Raw genomic sequence first — 18,485 nt, forward strand, 5'->3', positions numbered from 1 at the left:
TCCAGCCAAACTCCAGTATATCCCATCTTGTATATGTAGTAGATTTGTCCAGCTAAACTCCAGTATATAATAATTGCTTTAAGTTGACAATGTTCATATATATGATTCATCTTTTATGGGGAGATCAGTTGGTACTATAAAAATGCCATCCTAGAAGCTATAAAGGTCAACATGTATTTTAGAAAAGTTAGCAGTGTTTTCGTTGCCTATTATTCAGACTACTATTATTCAGAACTACTATTATTATAAAGGTCAACATGTACAACCTTCTGATCAGTTTATTTATGCGCAATCTTTTGTGCTTTCGAAGGATGCATGTGCGTTCATGCTTTGCTAGGATTCAGTTTGTTGGATATGGATCATGAGCTATCGATAAGAATAATTGGTGCTTGAGACTGACTATTGTTCAATCATGTCATTTTTTCAATTAGTGGAGATCAGTTGACTCAAATGCAGATACAGGTAATTATCGCCGCAATCCAACACAGTATGTAGAAACCAGCTATTGTAGATTGTTATAGGAAAAACTTCATTTGTTTGTCCATTCAAAAGCAGGTCGAAATGCTGGTCCGTTGATTGAGAAAAATACTGTGTTGATAATAAAGGCGTCAGAGGTACTTGTGGAGTTGCTTGTCGGACGTCCCAGGAGACCTGCAGGTACTTGTGGAGTTGCTTGTCGGGCGTCCCAGGCAGGACCTGCAGGTACTTGTGGAGTTGCCTGTTGGGCGTCCCAGGCGAGAAATTGTTCTTCCTTGAGGTTAAGATTGAATTTTGGACTGAAAGGTTGAAACTGTTTGACAGGTTTTCAGGTTCAGATTGAACTGGTAAATGTCAATTATGAAGAAACATGAAGAAGCTGCTCTTTGGGCAGCCGGCCGGGTACCGTCAGCGTCGTCGACTCCCATGCGAGGGTGTTGTCGTGGCGGCCGGTGGAGGAGAGAGGAATGCACGGGCTTCCGTAGCGTTGAGGCGACAGGGCGTCGGCGAGGGTGAGACGGACTGCTGTGACGACAGGTGAGGCGACGACGGCGACAACAGCTTGAAGGACTGCTGCGTCGTCAGGTGAGGTGACAACGGCGAGAAATACTGCTGCGGCGGCAGGTGAGGCGACGACGGCGGCAACAGCTTGAAGGACTGCTGCATCGTCAGGTGAGGCGACAACGGCGAGAAATACTGCTGCGGCGGCAGGTGAGGCGACGACGGCGGCAACAGCTTGAAGGACTGCTGCGTCGTCAGGTGAGGCGACAACTGCGAGAAATACTGCTGCGGCGGCAGGTGAGGCGACGACGGCGGCAACAGCTTGAAGGACTGCTGCGTCGTGCAGGAGAGGCGATGATCGTGTGGAGTGGTGCGTTGGTGGTGATGAACGGTTAGTGCTAATGTAAGGAGAGAAACACTGTGCGTGGTGGAGGGTGGATGTTGTCTGCCAATGTAAATCACGGAATAGATGTGGGGCGTTAGATTTTTTTGCTGTACGGCTGAGATGCATTGGATGGGACACTCTGTGCCTTTTTATATTACTAGTAAAAGTGCCCATGCGTTGCACCGGGATAAATAAATATTCAAATCCTCCTGTAAACTATTTATGTTGACACTTGTCTTCTCAGTCACCATCATAATCAATTCTAAAAGTCCATTAGTGGTATGCCATTGTGGCACATTGTGTATGCTTTTCTTGGTATAAGTTTAGCGCATTAATCAATTGCAATTAGGTGTGTCTTCACTGGCTCATCTATCCGCCGATTTGAGCACGCTACAGCGTACATGCGACAGTGCCACATCAATATACTGTTGGCGTTAAGAAGAGAAAAAGAAGACGAATAAATCGTTGGCTGTTGTTACCTTATTATAATATGGTGGTTAAATTAATTCCATTTAATTAGATTATAAAAGTTATCCCAAATAACTCTAATTTGCATGCTACCAAGATATAAAACTACATTCATTGCCATCCTTTTAGTTGTGATATAAAAATATCAAAACAACCACAATGGCTCAGGACAGCCACTCGTTTTCTTCTTATCCTTTCACCTAAGGAGGCAAGACGCTCAAAGCTCTCCGGCCGCTGATTCAGCTTTGCCACAGCTTGCACAGTCCGCTCCCAATTTGTGCAGCTCGGTGCTGCTCCTTCCTCCCTCTTTAATTTTCAGCCCTAGCAATTTCTCTCTTTTAAATCCGCTCTGATATTATATCTTTAGATCATAGAATGATGTTGCTGCTGGTAATTGCTTGTTACAATCCAAAAAACGTACGGTTATAAATTGGTGGGATTTCTTATACGGGAGCGAGGTGGGACTATATGTAGGTGGGATAATTTGTTTCGTGCTAGTAAATCATCCTGATTGTTTCTTTTGCTTTGTTAATTGGGCCGTTCGGTCCGCAGCTATACCAAGAACGACGCCCGCAGCGCCCGCCGCCCGGATGCGCACCACCGCTTGCTTTCTTCCCCAACGATTTTTCCATGCATCTATTCCCAATATCTCCCATTCCAATTTATTGCATGCTGGGGTGGCCGGGTCCTGTTCCTACCGCCTGTGCCTGAGGTGTGCGATGCGGCCGCGCGCTCGCCGTCCTCCTTTCCTTCTGCTGCCACGTGCGCCCTGTCCTTCGCCCGCGCCGCTGAGTTTACCCATGCCCGACCTCCGTAGCGTGCAACGTCCTTCGCTGAGGGAGCTAGGCCACACGCCCTGTGCCGACAACCAGCGCGTGCACTTCGTCGTTGCTGCTGAGATGAGAGCCCGCCGATTTTCGCCGCCGCGCGGAGGGATCTCGTCCGCGGTCCGCGTGCCCGATGTGCTGGTCCACGCGCTGAGCTGGGAAGTCCGCCGATTTCCGCCGCCGCATGGAGGGAGCTCGTCCGCCGTCCGCGCGCCCGATGTGCTGGTCGTCTGCGTGTACCACGCACTGAGCCAGGAAGCACGCCGTTCCGCCGCTGCGCGGAGAGAACTCGTCCGCCGTCCGCGCGCCTGATGTGCTGGTCGTCTGCGTGTACCACGCGCTGAGCCGGAAGCCCGCCGATTTCCGCCACGCCGAGTGAGGTCGTCCTCGTGCGTGCGACACTGTCGCCGCCTGTAGCCTGGCGGCGGGAGACGCGCAGGAAGAACGCTGAGAGAAATTTACGGATCGGATAGAACACACATAGAAATATCAGAGAGAGAGAGGGCATAGCCAAATCTCCCGATTGCGCGTTCGCATACACACATGTGGTTGGAGCACGGATCCGCCGCCCGCAGTCCGGCTGGGCGAGCAAGACGGGCACGGCAGGGGATTTTTCTGTCGGACAAAAACAAAATGAACGAACCGGTATAGATGGCATATTGGGTTATATGTGAATTGGTGGGAGGGCAAAACCGTCCTAAAAAAAGTTGGACGAAAAATTTGGCAGAAACCTTAGCTCCTTTATTATTATATACTAGGACCATACCCGTGCTTCGCTACGGAGCAATCACGAGATACCTGAGCTGGGTCGCTGCCAACCCAATGCTATCATTTGTTCCTCGCTGCCGATTTCCCAATCCGTATCATTTTCATGGGAACACTTCATCGGGGTAAGAAACAACTTGTGAATTGTGTGTTGTGGCACGCTAATGCCTCAATCTTCGTCTCTCTTGGCAGCATCGATGTTGTCGTTCCTAATACGCGCCTCTACAGAACACAAAATTAAGCTTAACATGATTGTTACACAAAATTAAGCTTAACATGATTGTTACAAACGTTGGGCAGGGACGCACGCAGTGCTGCTCCGCGTCCTCTCTCCGTCCCCATCGTCGAGCACGTCTGCCTCCCCGCCTCCTGCATGTCTTGCGCGCACGCCGTCCTCGCCACGAGCCCCCCCCCCCTCGCCTTCTGCTCTGCCCGCCTCGTCCCAACCGTCTACGACGCGCGCGCCTGGGCGGAGCGTCTCGCTGGTGCTCGTCTCCCTCGCCTAGCCACTGCCTGTAGCCCTGTGCCAGGAGGGTGCCTTCCACCCTTCCTATAGGAGGCGGGATGAAAAATTCCAGGTCGCGGGATCCTGCCACTGACACGGCCTCCCGTAGAGCAGCGGCGCGTGGTGGCGCGTGGTGCAGTGGCCCCGGACGGCGCTTGGGTCGGGCAGGAGAGGATTTGGGGCTGCATCTCTGTCCGTCAAAGAACACAGCTCGGTCTCTCGGTAAGGAAGAAAAGAAGCCGACGATCCGGTGAAAGGGTAAATCAGTCTAAAAAATTGACGAAAATTTTGGCAGAAATCGCACGGACCAAACCAAGGAAACGTTAGCTCCTTTATTATTAGGTATAGATAGCAAAAGTGCCCGTGCGTTGCACCGGGTTTAAAATAAAATCAAATATCTTTGGTTTGATGTATACGCCAATTTGTTGCCAATTTGTTGCCAGTATAATACCGAACGAAGGCCGCACTCCACATGAGCAATTGATCGAATCCCTCATCCCCTTATCCTCATTCCACTGCACTCGCTCAACACACACTCACACGCTTCTCTCCGCCACAGGTTAGCGCTCTGCTTCGACGTACCGGCCTCCCGCCACGCCTCGCCGCACCCTCGTCTGCTCCAGTCCTGCACAACCCCCTTCATCGGACGATGCCGAACATCGACAGCTCCTCTATTTCCCGGCGCTGCTCTATCGTCCTCGACGTCTCCATCCCCTGCAACGCACCCTGGCTACCCCTCTTGCACCTCAGAAGATCCATCGGGTGAGCACAAGCCTGCTGGAAAGAGGGACCCAAGTGACCACCACTACCGCCACCGACACTTTTCTCGTTTTGCTACGAACCTCCAAATAAGCTCGTGCGTTGCAGCGAAGAAAAAAAATTTGAATGTAAAATTTGCACATGCCGTTTTGCCCCAAATCGATTGGTCATCATAACCCTACACTTAAATTGTTATTTTCCATTATCCCCTCCATTGGTAGCTCTAACCGTAAGCAAGAGAAAGTAAGCAATGCTCATAGTAATGTGTACCTCGTCACTCGTGAGGCTCCAGCAGCAAAACGACCCTGATGGCTATGAGATGAGGACGACCATCGCACGCCCCTGCAAGATGGCGGCTGCCAGCAGTGGGCAACGCAGCTGTGTCGTCCCGTGGTTAATTTAGTGCACATCAGCCCGGACGGCAGCCTTTTTTATTTTCCCGGGCGGCGCAGATCTTCACCTCATGCCGGCGCTGTTCCAAATCATACGAACCATCTCAGATTCTCCCGGGCCGGCGCTGTCCGAGCGAGGCAAAGGAGTGGAGCACTCGCCGCCGGCTGCCATAAGATCGAATCAGGACGGCGCCGGCGAGCGTGCGCACCGGCAGGGGGAACCGCCTCCACACGGGCGGTTGAAAAATGTTGGTCCGGCCGGCCGCTCGCTGCCTCTGTGGACCGCGGCGCTCTGCCCGGGTCTCCCGCCAATGACCTGGTAACCTGCCGCCGCCGGACAGATCCCTCGCCGCATCCTACTTCTTCTGCCCTTCTCCTCCGTTCTTCTGTTGGAGGCTGGCTTTTGGTGGCATGAGCTATCAGGTCGGGCGCGAAGGAGAACTCATGGCATGAGCTATTGGGTGGGGATTGACCGATTGAGGAACAGGGGGCGTCGGCTGCAAGGGAGGTCTCGATTGGGATTTGGGAGGGGAAAGCGGACAGAAGGACGGACCGGTATGGTGGTAGTTATGCGTTATATGCGATTTGGTGGGAGGGCAAAACGGTCTAAAAAAGCGTTGACGAAACTTTTTGGCAGAAACCAACGGACCAAACCACGGAAATGTTAGCTCCTTTATTATTAGGTATAGACTAGCAAAAGTGCCCGTGCGTTGCACCGGAAAAACACAATGAGCAAATTATTGGACAATACATCTGAATAGATATTCTAATATTTGCTTTTAAAGGTGTACTCATCACTCCCAAGGTATTTTTTTGACAGAAAATGACATAGTTATCTTTTGTTTGGAACATCTGATTGCTTAATTGAACTGCAATTGTACTTTAGAGTTTTATATTTTCTGGGTTTTGAGTTCCTTGTTAGCATGTTGTGATCACATATTATACCAATTACTTTACAATTAATCGGCATGAGGTGGGATTCACGTGGTGTACCTGGTGGTGGTGGAGATGTACAAGCAACGGTAAAGAATAACAGACACTACACACCAATCACTACACACCAATCAGAGGCAGAGCAGAGCAGGATGGACAAAGACCTGTAGTAGTTAGAAGTCAGTAGGGAACAAAGACCCAAAATAGCTGCAATGCCTGGAAACTGATCTCCAAGATAATAAGATGGCGTGTTAGAGGGGAAGCATCTAATAGGATTTTGTGTGGATATAATCTTGATCTGTCGATAGAAAATTGCTATTTTTTAGTCACCATTAACATTCTAGTGTCTTGCTCAGAAAAAATATTCAAGTGTCTCACCACTTGGTTGATGCCAACGATTTAAGTTTGCTCATTATGAATTACCTACAACATTTTAGCCGGCTTTGTTGGCAAAGGATCTTGTGAATATATTTGGCTGCCTCCAGGTCCGGTCGGTCTCTTTTATACTCCACACGTGTTCTGCTAGTAGACATAATGCAATAACCACCGGCTCGACATGGTCACAGCCGATGTCGACAGCATCATCCTGAAGTCAATACTAATTGTCTTGAGATCTCTATCTGTGTATCCCGGGAATACTGCATGTTGATTAAAACTTGATTGGTTTATCCCCCGCCTCCTCTTCCGCCATGATATGTGCTCCTGCATGCCAAAGTCAAGGAAGCAAGAGCCGCACCCAAGAAAATCCTCGCCAGCCTGCGCGTCGTCCCAAGTCTTGGTGAGCTATCTGATGCCGACAACCAGGGACTGAATCTCGCCGGCAGCGGGCAGATCTGGTATGGCCGGTAGGCTAGGTGGTGGAGCCGAGGTCGGTGCATGACTACTCGCGGAGGCTCAGCCGGCCTAATTACACATGACGTTGTCGCAGGACGATGTGCATCGCCACGAGCAGGCCAACAATACTGCAATTGGACGCATCAGTTCCTGAACGGGTCAGGGGTGAGTAGCGTGCGGCCGGCCACGATGTCGTCAACTTTCCCGTAGGAGAAGCTCAGCTATGCCCCTCCCCTCCACCTTAAATAGGATCTGCAGCTTGTCCTCCTTCACTTCGTGGATCTTGCGGATGTCCTGCTTGGTTGCGCTCGGGTTCCGGCCAGGTTGTACGCCGCCCCAAATCCATATGAATCAGATCCTCGATGAAAAAAAATACTCGCAAACTTAGATGGATTTGGCGATCCAGACCAGATTGCACGCAGCCCCAAATTGGTCTGTCGATCCGATCCTCCACGACAAATTGTGACTAATGTAGATCGATTCGTGGCTGGCCGGAGAAGATTATAAATATATAGCAGACTCTACCACACATAGGACGATCCATATCGATCAGATCCTCGATGAAAAAATACTTAGCAAGCTTCGATGGATTTGCGATCCCGACCAGATTGCACGCAGCGCCAAACTGATCTGTCGATCCGATCCTCCACGAGAAATTGTGACTAATGTAGATTGATTCGCGGCTGGAGAAGATTATACTACTAAATATATAGCAGACTTTACCACACATAGGACGGTGAATAAGATTTTGAAAAAATGGAATTCTGGACTGGCCTTAGCCGATGCCCACTAACCTGTCAAGGCCCAGCCGGCCCAAGCCACAGCAATCCAAACCCTATCGCTAATTGCAGCCACACACGCGCGAACTGCTCGCTCTCTGGCTCTCCCATCCTCGCCGCCGGCCATGAGGCAACACACCGGCCGGCCTGCCTCGCTGCTCCTCCCTGTCTACTCTCGTATCTCCTTTGCTGAAGCTCCCTCTCCTTCCTCTCGCGCGCATCCCTGCAGCTTGCCCGCCGCCGTCTTCTGCAATTCTGGCCACCGCCGACCAAACCTGGCGCTGACGCGCGCTGGCAAGGCACCGTTCCGGATATCCTCGATCTCCTTCACGCGTGCCGAAAGGAAGACACGGGGTGCGGCGGCGTGGCCGACCTCGCTGCTCGGGCCGCGGGAGGGACAAAGCCAACACCTTTGAGAAGGAAGTGGCGGCGGATCCGCAGTTCTGCTCGCATAATATAATATTGAACCGGTACGGTGGCATTTGGTGTATTATGTGGTTTGGTGGGAGGGTAAATCCGTCCAATTAAAAGTTGGACGAAAATTTTGGCAGAAACCTTAGCTCCTTTATTATTAGGTATAGATATGTATATGTATAGATAGTGGAGATGGAGATGAGAAAGAGCATACACATTGGGAACTGAGATTGTTTTCTTGTGTATGTATACTTAGGAATCCCACTGAACAAGAAAACAATAGCATTCGTTAGTGGCTATCTGCACTGCTTGCTTCCTAAGCTCTTGAGATCTTTCGAGGATGTTATTTGCTGTTATTTGCCCCGTTCCAATGTACCGTCAAAGAGGGAGAGTTGCTACGGCAATTGTACACACCAATCTGGGCTGTTTTAACCTGTGTAGTGGCATTGAAGTTTCACACCTCTGGTGGCTTAAATATATGAATCTAGTTTCCTTTTTTCAATACGATCCATACGAAGCTTATTAGCTGTGAGTTGCACTATGCACAACGAAATATTTTTTCTAGAACATAAGAAAAGAAAATCAAACAACTGACAATCTTCCTAGATCATCCGCGTCTCGATGCCGCTAGCCCAAAGAGTCTCCGCTCGGCCTACAACTACCCTGTAGAAAAACCCAACCCAAACCATCTCCCTCACGCCGCCACTGTTGTACACACTTCCGGCAGCAATGAAGTTTCTCATTGGGCCGCCGCCTGTTGACAACCTCTGCTACCAACTGGATCGTAAAAATCTGTCGGACGATGCGAAGATCGCTCTGTTTTTTTTTTTTTTTTTTTTTTTTGAGATAAAGATCGCTCTGTTAAGGGCGTTCGTGTGCTCCTTTTTCTTGTCTAATACTCCATCCATTTAGAAATGTAAGATGTTGAAGAACTTTTCTTGGTTTATCCACTTTAGTTTGTATCTAGTTTATTTTTAGTATGTAGATTCACTCACTTTAGTTTGTATCTAGCCTACTTTATGTGCACCTAAAACATCTTACATTTTCAAACGGAGGGAGTACTATATATTAAGTCTTTTCCAATTTAGGATTTCAATTAGCCTCCTAACTTCTGCCACTTCAGATTCTAGTTAATAATATGCATCTGCGGTTCAACGATGATATGGATGACGATGACAATGAGGAGGAAGAGACAAAGAAGGTGTGTTGAAGCGGAGATGTAATAATCTGTCATTTCCTTCTTCGATCGTGATATCAATTTCTTATGATCAAACTTCTTTTTTTGTTTGCTCCCTGACAGAGTTGCTGCTTATATTTCTCACGTATGCTTCTACGGTAGTGATCCTTGCTTCATCCATTGCTAGTTCACGCTTCAACGAACGACATGTATGCATCATGCAAGAAAAGAAAAACGATGCTCCTGTCCACGGAGAAGAATGTCTCCATGGCGCAAAAGAACATGCTTCCATCACGAGAAAAGGCTTCTTAAACAATTTTCCTGAGTAATTTGGTTGATGATTTTGTTGGGGACTCATGATGCACCAAAATTGCTCCCCACGAATGCGTGAATTTTCTGGACCATTATATAGCCCGTTCTTTTAATCTAAAAAATGGTGCACCATTTTGAAGAAGATTGTTACTGTATATGGAATCAAATCTCACCAAAAGAAGCTAGCACACCTGAAGGTGCTGGTCCACCCGATATGCATATAACGTGCACTAGACACAGAAGCAGTACTAGTGCACTAGGTGATTCATTAGCGCCTTTAATAATTACAACATGCATCAATTGTGTCTTAATAATTCAACTACAAATTCAACTCGCAACCAAATAGATAAAAAAGACGAATTTGACTATATATGGTACCAATGTAGTATATTCAATCATTCGGGAAAAAATGTAGTATATTCAATCTACATTTGAATTTTGTCCTATTTTTAGACTGATTTCTCTTTTACGTTTCTTGAGCTTTCAGGAATTTGAATGTAAATAACACATGCTAGATGTGTATTGTGTCTATGTTCTATTGTTTTTCTAATTTTTCACCATGTCTACATGCATTTTTGTTCATCTAGTGCAATAACAAGATGATGGGGTTTCGCTAACATAACATTGGGTGAGGTTGGGTCACTCACATTGGGAACCCACACATCAGTGACCACCGAATCGGAGCCCACCCTGCACTCCATGTGACCTGACCTCCAATTCCATGTTTGTTTGCTTGCCGGTTAGCTGGGACTTATTATTGTGTGGTAAAATGTAGTCCAATAGGGTTGAGTGTGGGGATTTGACTCCTAGGGTATTGTGAACTTGAAAATTCAAAAAAATTCAAAAAAAAATATTTAGAGGTTTTAACAAATACTTTGACTCGGATTTATCTAGATTCACATGTATCTAGACGCATTTTAATGTGCAGATACATGCGGATCTAAACAAGTTTGATTTTCGAACGGTGGAAGTACTATTTTTTTTGCTGTGAATACATATAAATGTGTTCACATATTCATAATTTTATTTTAATAACACGTTAAGTTTTCAGCAACACAAAGAAGGCAATCTAAACATGTAGCTCCCCATATTATTTGTTGCCTGTAAAAAAACACACTACACATTATACTTCCTCCATTCACAATTAACTCACGTTCTGGGTTTAGTCAAAGTCAAAATTTATAAAGTTTGACCAAGATAAAAGAAAAAATATCAAAATTCATAATAGTATAAAATGCATATAATTTGAAAAAAAATATATATGCAATTATAATACTACAATAGATTTTATATTATAGATGTTGATATTTCATCCTATGTATTTGTTCGAACTTTACATAGCGCTCCCGTAATTTTGAATGTATTGAGCATGTGCATTCATAAATTTATTTTCTTCTTAGTAGTTCTCAAATTGAAGTTCTGGATTCTTTCCTTTGAACCTAGTTCTGAGAACGTTTTTGGGATAAAAATAGGCCCAGTTTTGCCGGGGAGGCATAAACCCTAGGAAGCCGCTGCCGTTCCACGCAAAGCCCAAACACCCCTCTCCTCTCCCCACACAGAGCGCGCCGCGACCCTCGCCGACGGTGAGAATGACCGACGCGACGGCGACGGCGGCCGGCGGGCTCGCGGGGGAGATGGAGGTGGAGGCCTACCGCCGCCTCTTCCCCCTCGCGTTCCTCGAGCGCCACCTCCGCGAGTCCGTCCGACCCGACGCCCGCCGCCTCGGCGAGGCCCGCGCCACCACCGTCGCGCTCGGCGCCGTCTCCTCCGCTCACGGCTCCGCCCTCGTCCGCCTCGGCGACACCGTACGCACCCCCTCCTCCCACTTCAGTTCCGCAACTCTCTCGCAGTTCCCACTGCCATGTTAGCGTTGCGCGCCACCTGTTTGACGAAATGCTTTCCTGCTGCCGCAGGCCATGCTCGCGTCGATCAAGCTCGAGGTGATGTCGCCCCCCGCGGAGACCCCAGACGAAGGATCTGTCGGTTCGTGTTTCCCTCCCTCTCCCTCCCTCCCGTAGCTGCTGCTGCCTGCTGGTGGTGATTCTGCTCTGTATAATTTGGTTGACTTAACTGTGCTTCCGCAGCTGTGGAGTTTCACATGCCGCCTATCTGCTCCCCGCTTGTAAGACCAGGACGGCCAGCGGAGGCTGCGCCGGTCATTTCCAAGGCTCTGGAGGACGTCCTCATCAGGTTTTTTTTGCTGTTGTGTCTTACTGTTGGTCTATTTTTTTGCGTACCTTCACCTCTCTGGCACAACACAAGGGATGGATGTATTACTGTACTCCGCTTCCAATAAATCGTACTGGAGTAGCTGTAGACAGTGCTTGTTTGAATTACGTTCACTTGATTCTCTTTTAGCTTGCCTATCACATGAAGTTCGACATATGATTGTTGATGTGAATAGGTCGTTAAAAAACATGTTTGCTCTGTGAATTAAAAACTCGGGGCTGTGCTACATTTGTTCAGAGCATAAAGTTCAGTTGATTATTTGAGTTTTCCGAGTTATAGGCCATGTATTAGTGTGCTTACTGCTCAGGGCTGCAGGTGAATCTTTGTGTTGTTTTGGTCCTAGATTGGAGACGTATGTTTGGTTGATTTAGATGACCCTTAATTTTTCTACTTACCATGCTGTAACATCTCTGTGCTTTCCCATATATAGCATATACTGAAGATTACTTTATTTCATCGTCTTTTGTAGCTCTGGGATGCTAAATTTGAAGGAGCTCTGTTTGATCAGTGGGAAGGCTTCATGGGTAGCGTACCTGGTAATACACTTTTGATTTTGTTACTGTGAGCTTGCCATTGTTCACGGAATCAAAACATGTGCCTGACCAACCATCTTCAGAAATCATTAGGGCAAACCATGGGGTAGTGATAAGTCAAATAAGAACGATAGAGGCCTCCACCATTAACCCTTAATGCATATCCAAACTCCCAAGTCCCAAGTGTCGCTGATGGTCAAAACTAGCGCTCCTAAATGGAGTACTTTCAGCTCTCCGTGGCAACAAACGCGATAAACATAACACATCACAAAGAAACGAAAATAAGAGCTTATGCATGATACCTCTGTCATCTCTTTGTTACTATGCTGCTGGTGTTAGAATTAACATAGTACAAAAGACAGTGGTTAACTTTACCACCTACCTCTACATTACGAGATTTGCTAGATGAATTTGATGTCTCGTCTATTCATATGATAGCACCAGATATTTGTTTATCTAGATTTCTTCACTGGGCAACCCAATGACGAAAACTAAATTTGAGATAGCCCTAAATAAGTTTGCAAAAGAAACATTTACTTCGTTCTTTTCTCAACATCTCAATTTTACAGGATGTCTATTGTTTGAATGCTGATGGATCTCTATTTGACGCTGCATTGATCTCAGTGGTGGCTGCATTTTCACACTGTAAGTTCAATTTATTTTCACTGTCTTAATTTATCTGATATCCTTCTGCTACTTGATTGACCTATAATTGGAAATGTCAGTAGTGGTATTCTGCTAGCGATTACTTTATCTATGAAGTATGAACTTGTACTGATTCATTAGTGACATATAACTTTTCCATATTTTTTCTATATTGTAAATGGCTCATGCTGCGAACGAGGAAGTGTGTATGCATGTTGACGTTTCAATCAGACCTGACCATGATACTGTTGATTGTTTGTACTTTGTACGGGTTGGTTTCTGACCTACAATGTTTATAGAACCTTTTTGAAATTCTGAACAATGAGAACCATATAAAATACAGTACCATAAATCATATTATGTGAGTCTTGAGTTTCTCTTCTAATCTACGTAAGTTGCACTGCCATGACCCATGATTGACTTTGTTTTTAAGCCAAACTGATACAGAAAGTCTAACCAACCTGTGGTTCAGTATATTTTTATGTGGAACTTCTGAATTGAGAATGATTTTCTCAACCCTTTTTTGTGAATGATTTTCTCAACCTTGATTGTTCAATTTTGAGTTCAGAATCTGTGTATATCATGGTAATTTCGTCCTGCTACATTATGCTTATCTGGGTTGTTAAATGTGAGAATGCATTTCATTACCTGAGAGCAACTACATTAAGTTGTGCACACAATTATTTTATGATGCAAATGATGTTGCCAGAGGAAACAATGCTGTGTTATTTAATTTGTTTTCAGTACAAAAACATCTTTCTTGATTTTTGTTAGCTTTGTCGTGTACAAATGAACATTTTTGTTAATACTAATGTCTCCTTTTCATGAGTCACTCTGAACACGCTAGTAAAACATGTAAATTGTGAAAGTGAGCCTAAATGAGTTTGCTTGACAACCTAGATGAGTTCTAGGTGGTGTGCTTGTGTGTCCTGGCTTTGATGCCCAACCACGCACGGTGTGGAAACTTCCTCGTAAACCTTTTGCTTTTTTCCTTTGTAGGGTTTGATTTTTACCTGTCATTGTGGAGGTTGTGTGTCATGCTTCAGCTGTATGTGTAGGTCCATGACTTTTCTTTGTTACTCTTCAGAGTCTTGTCAAAGTTTTTCTAGTCAAGTTCTGTTTTGACATTAAACATTGAGGAAGGCGTTAGTATATTCTTGATCATCCAATTGTTTGTTCTGATTTAGTTTGTGATGTATGCTAGCTCCAGTCTCTGCTTTATGATTCCTTCTTGATTGTCCAATTGTTTGTTCTGATTTATTTTGTGATGTATGCTAGTTTCAGTCTCTGCTTTATGATTCTGTTACAATGCACTCTTGCTTTTCATTATTAATACTATGTTACATCCACAGTGGAAATTCCTCTAGTATCTGTTGGTGACGATGGCAGAGTATTTACTGTTGGAGGCAATGAAGGCAAAACCAAATATGAATTGGTAAACAGAGAAAAGAGGAAGCTTACTCTTGGCGACATTCCATTTCCCCTGACATGTGCACTTCACAAGGATAGTATTCTAGCAGACCCAACTGCTGAAGAAGAATCAATAATAGAGACCTCTGTGACTGTTGTTCTAGATTCTTCAGGCCGCTTAGTATCAATACAAAAACCTGGAGGTGGAGTGGCATCCATGTCAACTATTAAGGTCTGCTTTCCAATCTCTTTCCCCATATATACCAAGGGAAATAGACAGCTCTGTGACTGTTCTAGAATCATGCTTTCTGTGTCATTCACTAAACATGTCGCTTTTGAAGTATTGCAGCAATGTGCCGTTAGCTAGGAAAAATCTCCATATATTCGATAAAAGGAAATGGTTATGCACGTTTGCAGTTAAAATGTGGCTTAGATATTACAAGGGTTGAATATAAAGAGGGGTTCTCCAGTCATGACAAATATCCTATTGGGTTTTTTAGCATTTGAATTCTTGATGCTGTATCCGTCCAAGTATGACAACTATTTTAGCAAATCTTGGTCAACTATCATGCAAACTTGCTATATCCCGTGATCATGGATGGAAGATGGGTTAGCTAATGACCTCTGTTTGTGCAGGCGTGCATTAGCTTGGCGAAAGAAAGGGGACAAAAGTTAAAAGAAATACTCTTGGACTCCGTTGAAGCAACAATGGAAGTCGACCAAACTGAATAAGTCTGCAAATAGTTCTAGTTCAGTGGTTGTACTGCCATGCCACTGGTAGTGACATAGAAATTTTGTTGCTTTTAACTTTGGATATTATTTATCCAGTTAGATGAACCCAAAGATGTAACAATCTGTATCCAACATATGACTAGTTGCATAAGTAGCACCTTAATTTTATTTGGGAATGTTCTTGTTCTTTTAGATAGCATGATTTTTTTAATTTGTGCAACATCAACTCCGGTATTTCTCTTCGCGACTGCATTGTTCAGGAGTTGTAGTTGTCTCTGGTTTTCTGCTTTTCCTTTTATGAGTAATCTTTCTGGATAGCATGATTCCTTTTATGAGTAAACTTTGTGTGCAATGTCATTTCTGGTACTTCTCTGTTGAACGCATGCTTCAGTCTACATCATATCAGCACAAACATGGGGAGAATGTTTAGATATAGCATTTGGCTGTATTCTATATGAGCAACACATATTAGTTTCGTACTGTCCTGGGTATAACTTAGGGTGGCAAGCGGCATCCCGCAAAAGCAAAATCTGTAATTATACTCTGCCCTCCATGGTAATGTGCACTATTTTGTTGGTTTTATATGCTGGGCTCACAAGGCTGGGAATTCTGAAAGCAGCCACTAAATTTGATGCGATTATGACAAGTTCTGCCATTGATCAAATTCGCCTCTTGTTTGTATATCACTTGTGCAATATAGGAATAAATGCATGATCAAGGCATGGTTTGAGAAAACGTCAGTTTCCACCGGATCATCCCATTTTCTTTGTCCTATACTCCTATGGCGCTTGCACAAGACTTGCAGTGACCGTGCTGCCAGATTTGGTTCCTAGCCATAAACCCTATAGCTGCATTGTTATGTTCCAGCTTTTCTATTGGGACCAAAGGAGAACTACACAAAAGTATCAACAGAGGCACAACAATTGCATTTGACCAACGTCATAAACCATATGATCAAGAAATAGCCAAGAACATGCAAATACCTCTTAGATCTAATTGGCGATAGAAGTGTGAAGAGAAAACCTTGAAACTACAAGCAAAGGCAATTCAAAAATTAACCAAATCATCCATGAAACCAAACTTCTACCAAGTTATATATGTAGACTTCTGAACCACTCGGTTACATTAGATCAGCGTAGCAGAGCCTCAACTATCATGTGGTCTTCTTCTTTTTCTTTGACTTCAGCATCACAAGACCGACGAATATGCTCAAGAATGAAAGAAGAACCACACCAGCAAACACCGGGATGAAGATGGCATATTCTTGAGGTAGAAAGTACTTGTGGACAAAGTGATCGTCATCAACAAATGGCTAGGAGGGAAATAGAAACAGAATCACCATTAATACATGAATGCGAAAAAATTTATATGAATTGGAACATGTTAAAAAGTTCAGGAGTTACTAACCAAGATTATGACCCAGAAAGTATAGTAGGTGAAAATGGATAAACTTGTCATGGTCAACACAAGACCAACCGCCTTGTCTCCCATTTCCATTTCTTCAGAAACTTATGGAAATATAATCTTGATTTGAGCTACAAAATTAGGTTTCCTGCATACACGTAAATGGAAAATTGATGAAAGTACCTTCACATTCTAAGGTTCATAAATTGATGTCAATAGTGAAACTACACTGAGACAAATACATGATAATACCAAAAGCCCTGATGTAGTCAGAGGTGCAACATGCTAATCTAACAAACATGAACAGCCACTCCACTGCTAAAAGAGCAAAGCAACAAAATACAGTACAAACAAAATTACGGCCTCACCAACAACGGTCATGCCATATTATACTTTGGCCTGCATTTAGGCATATCAACACGGAAAAATTTCTATAATTGCTATAGTTGTGACTAATCCTCTGGGGAGCTCCAGATCCTCATTTCACAGCTCCCTCTTCCTGATCCTCTGGGGATCTACTCCAGGGATCTGGGTCAGTATCATAAAAGCGTTCGGCTACTGCAAATTTGCTATACATCAAGATTATCACTCTAGCCGAATCTTGTGACATGAAATAAAATGCATTATCCATAGTTGAGTGGCACAAAGAGTTGAAAAAAACAGAAATAATCGCCAGCGTTGGGACCAGCTTCTAGATTCAGCAACTGAGATCATCATGGAACATATCCACCTTCCTGTCACTCGCTTGATGTTGCTGTGTCCGATGCATCCGGACAAATGACATATCCTATATCTCGTTGGTATTGTGTACAGTCTCTGCTAGACCATGCAATGTTCACGGAGAATACAAAGTTATGAATACGGTTGGACAGGTTCTGTAAGATAAATTAATCAAAACATTTAGCAATCAAAAGTTTTCATGCCAAGACAAATCAATCAGATGAGCGGCTAGCGAGAGCCTTTGGCAAACTCTGAATCTATCTCCTCTCCTCAACCAATCTGAGAGAATTCTGCGTCTACACAATTTCTCAAACGGACCACTAACCCAATCGATCGATCTGCGCACGTAGATATGTGTGGTGTGGTGGAATTAGGGATAGGGGCGGAGAAATCTGGACGGAAGGTATGGATGCACGCAGTCTTCAACGAATCTGCACACTAGGGTCTGGGGAGGGGCGGCATACCTTGAGGGGAAGAACAGAAGAAGGGATTCGGGGGTGTAGCAGATCGTCTTTGCTGGCCTTCGGTGCCCGTCTTCGTCGGCGGTGGTCGCAGCCTCGGTGTCAGCCGGCGTGGCCGTCGCCGATCGCCTCCGTGCTCTGTTTATACGAGAGAAAAGCAGAGGAGGAATTTTATACTCCGTCCGTGCATACACAATGTCTAAAATTTGTCAAAATTTTTCCTCAAAATTTGATGATTTGTTTGGCCTTAGTTAGTAGTAGCAATGGATTTTTTTTTAACACTTTCCCCTTTGACAGATTGGGTCGACGAGTGCAATGTCTTCTTTTTTATTTTTTAACTTTTGTAATATCCCCCTCTCCGGCTACCGGCATCATTGACAACTCGTAGTAGCAATCCCGCACCTCCGCTCTCACTTCTCATAGCAAGCACCGGTGGCCGACTTTCAACTATGGGCCGCATTCCATTGTAGCAGCGGGGGGTGGGGGTGGTGAGAGATATAGGATAGAGCCATAGAGGGTGACAAGGAGAAGGAGGAACATACTAGGAATGAACGGAGGAGGAGGGCCAGGTGGAGGGATAATGGAGCATGTGGGGCTCATCGCATGTTTCTCTCATGGTTTTGGGACACATGACGCGCAATGAGAGCGGATGCTCGCTAAACGAGAATCCTCCGGATGGATAGAATCACTTTCCTTCGGATAAATGAGTTTACCGAGTAGGTCAAGCCCATTATAAGATGCAAAGGCTGAGTTGTCATTTCTTAACTAGTCTATTGACCGGCTGGAGAATACCTTTCCAGAGTTTTTAGCCCTGTGGCGGTTG

The 18,485-nt window shown here is 45.3% G+C and overlaps 2 protein-coding genes across 2 annotated transcripts; one reads left to right on the top strand and one right to left on the bottom strand.

Moving 5' to 3' along the window:
• Positions 1-11,129: 11,129 nt before the first annotated feature.
• On the top strand, positions 11,130-15,245 carry LOC124699800 (exosome complex component RRP43-like). Its single transcript, XM_047232044.1, has 7 exons — positions 11,130-11,333; positions 11,442-11,511; positions 11,613-11,718; positions 12,227-12,293; positions 12,860-12,935; positions 14,288-14,577; positions 14,982-15,245. Exons 1-7 carry the CDS (start codon positions 11,163-11,165, stop codon positions 15,075-15,077), a joined length of 876 nt encoding a protein of 291 aa, XP_047088000.1. The 5' UTR covers positions 11,130-11,162; the 3' UTR covers positions 15,078-15,245.
• A 794-nt stretch (positions 15,246-16,039) lies between these two features.
• LOC124699801 (dolichol-phosphate mannose synthase subunit 2-like) lies at positions 16,040-17,797 on the bottom strand. Its single transcript, XM_047232045.1, has 3 exons — positions 17,666-17,797; positions 16,485-16,629; positions 16,040-16,389 (listed from the first exon to the last, which is right to left on the bottom strand). The coding sequence occupies exons 2-3, from the start codon at positions 16,572-16,574 to the stop codon at positions 16,231-16,233; spliced, it is 249 nt and encodes an 82-aa protein (XP_047088001.1). The 5' UTR covers positions 16,575-16,629; positions 17,666-17,797; the 3' UTR covers positions 16,040-16,230.
• Positions 17,798-18,485: the final 688 nt, after the last annotated feature.

Source organism: Lolium rigidum, chromosome 3, assembly GCF_022539505.1.
Source record: "Lolium rigidum isolate FL_2022 chromosome 3, APGP_CSIRO_Lrig_0.1, whole genome shotgun sequence".
Taxonomy (NCBI): domain Eukaryota; kingdom Viridiplantae; phylum Streptophyta; class Magnoliopsida; order Poales; family Poaceae; genus Lolium; species Lolium rigidum.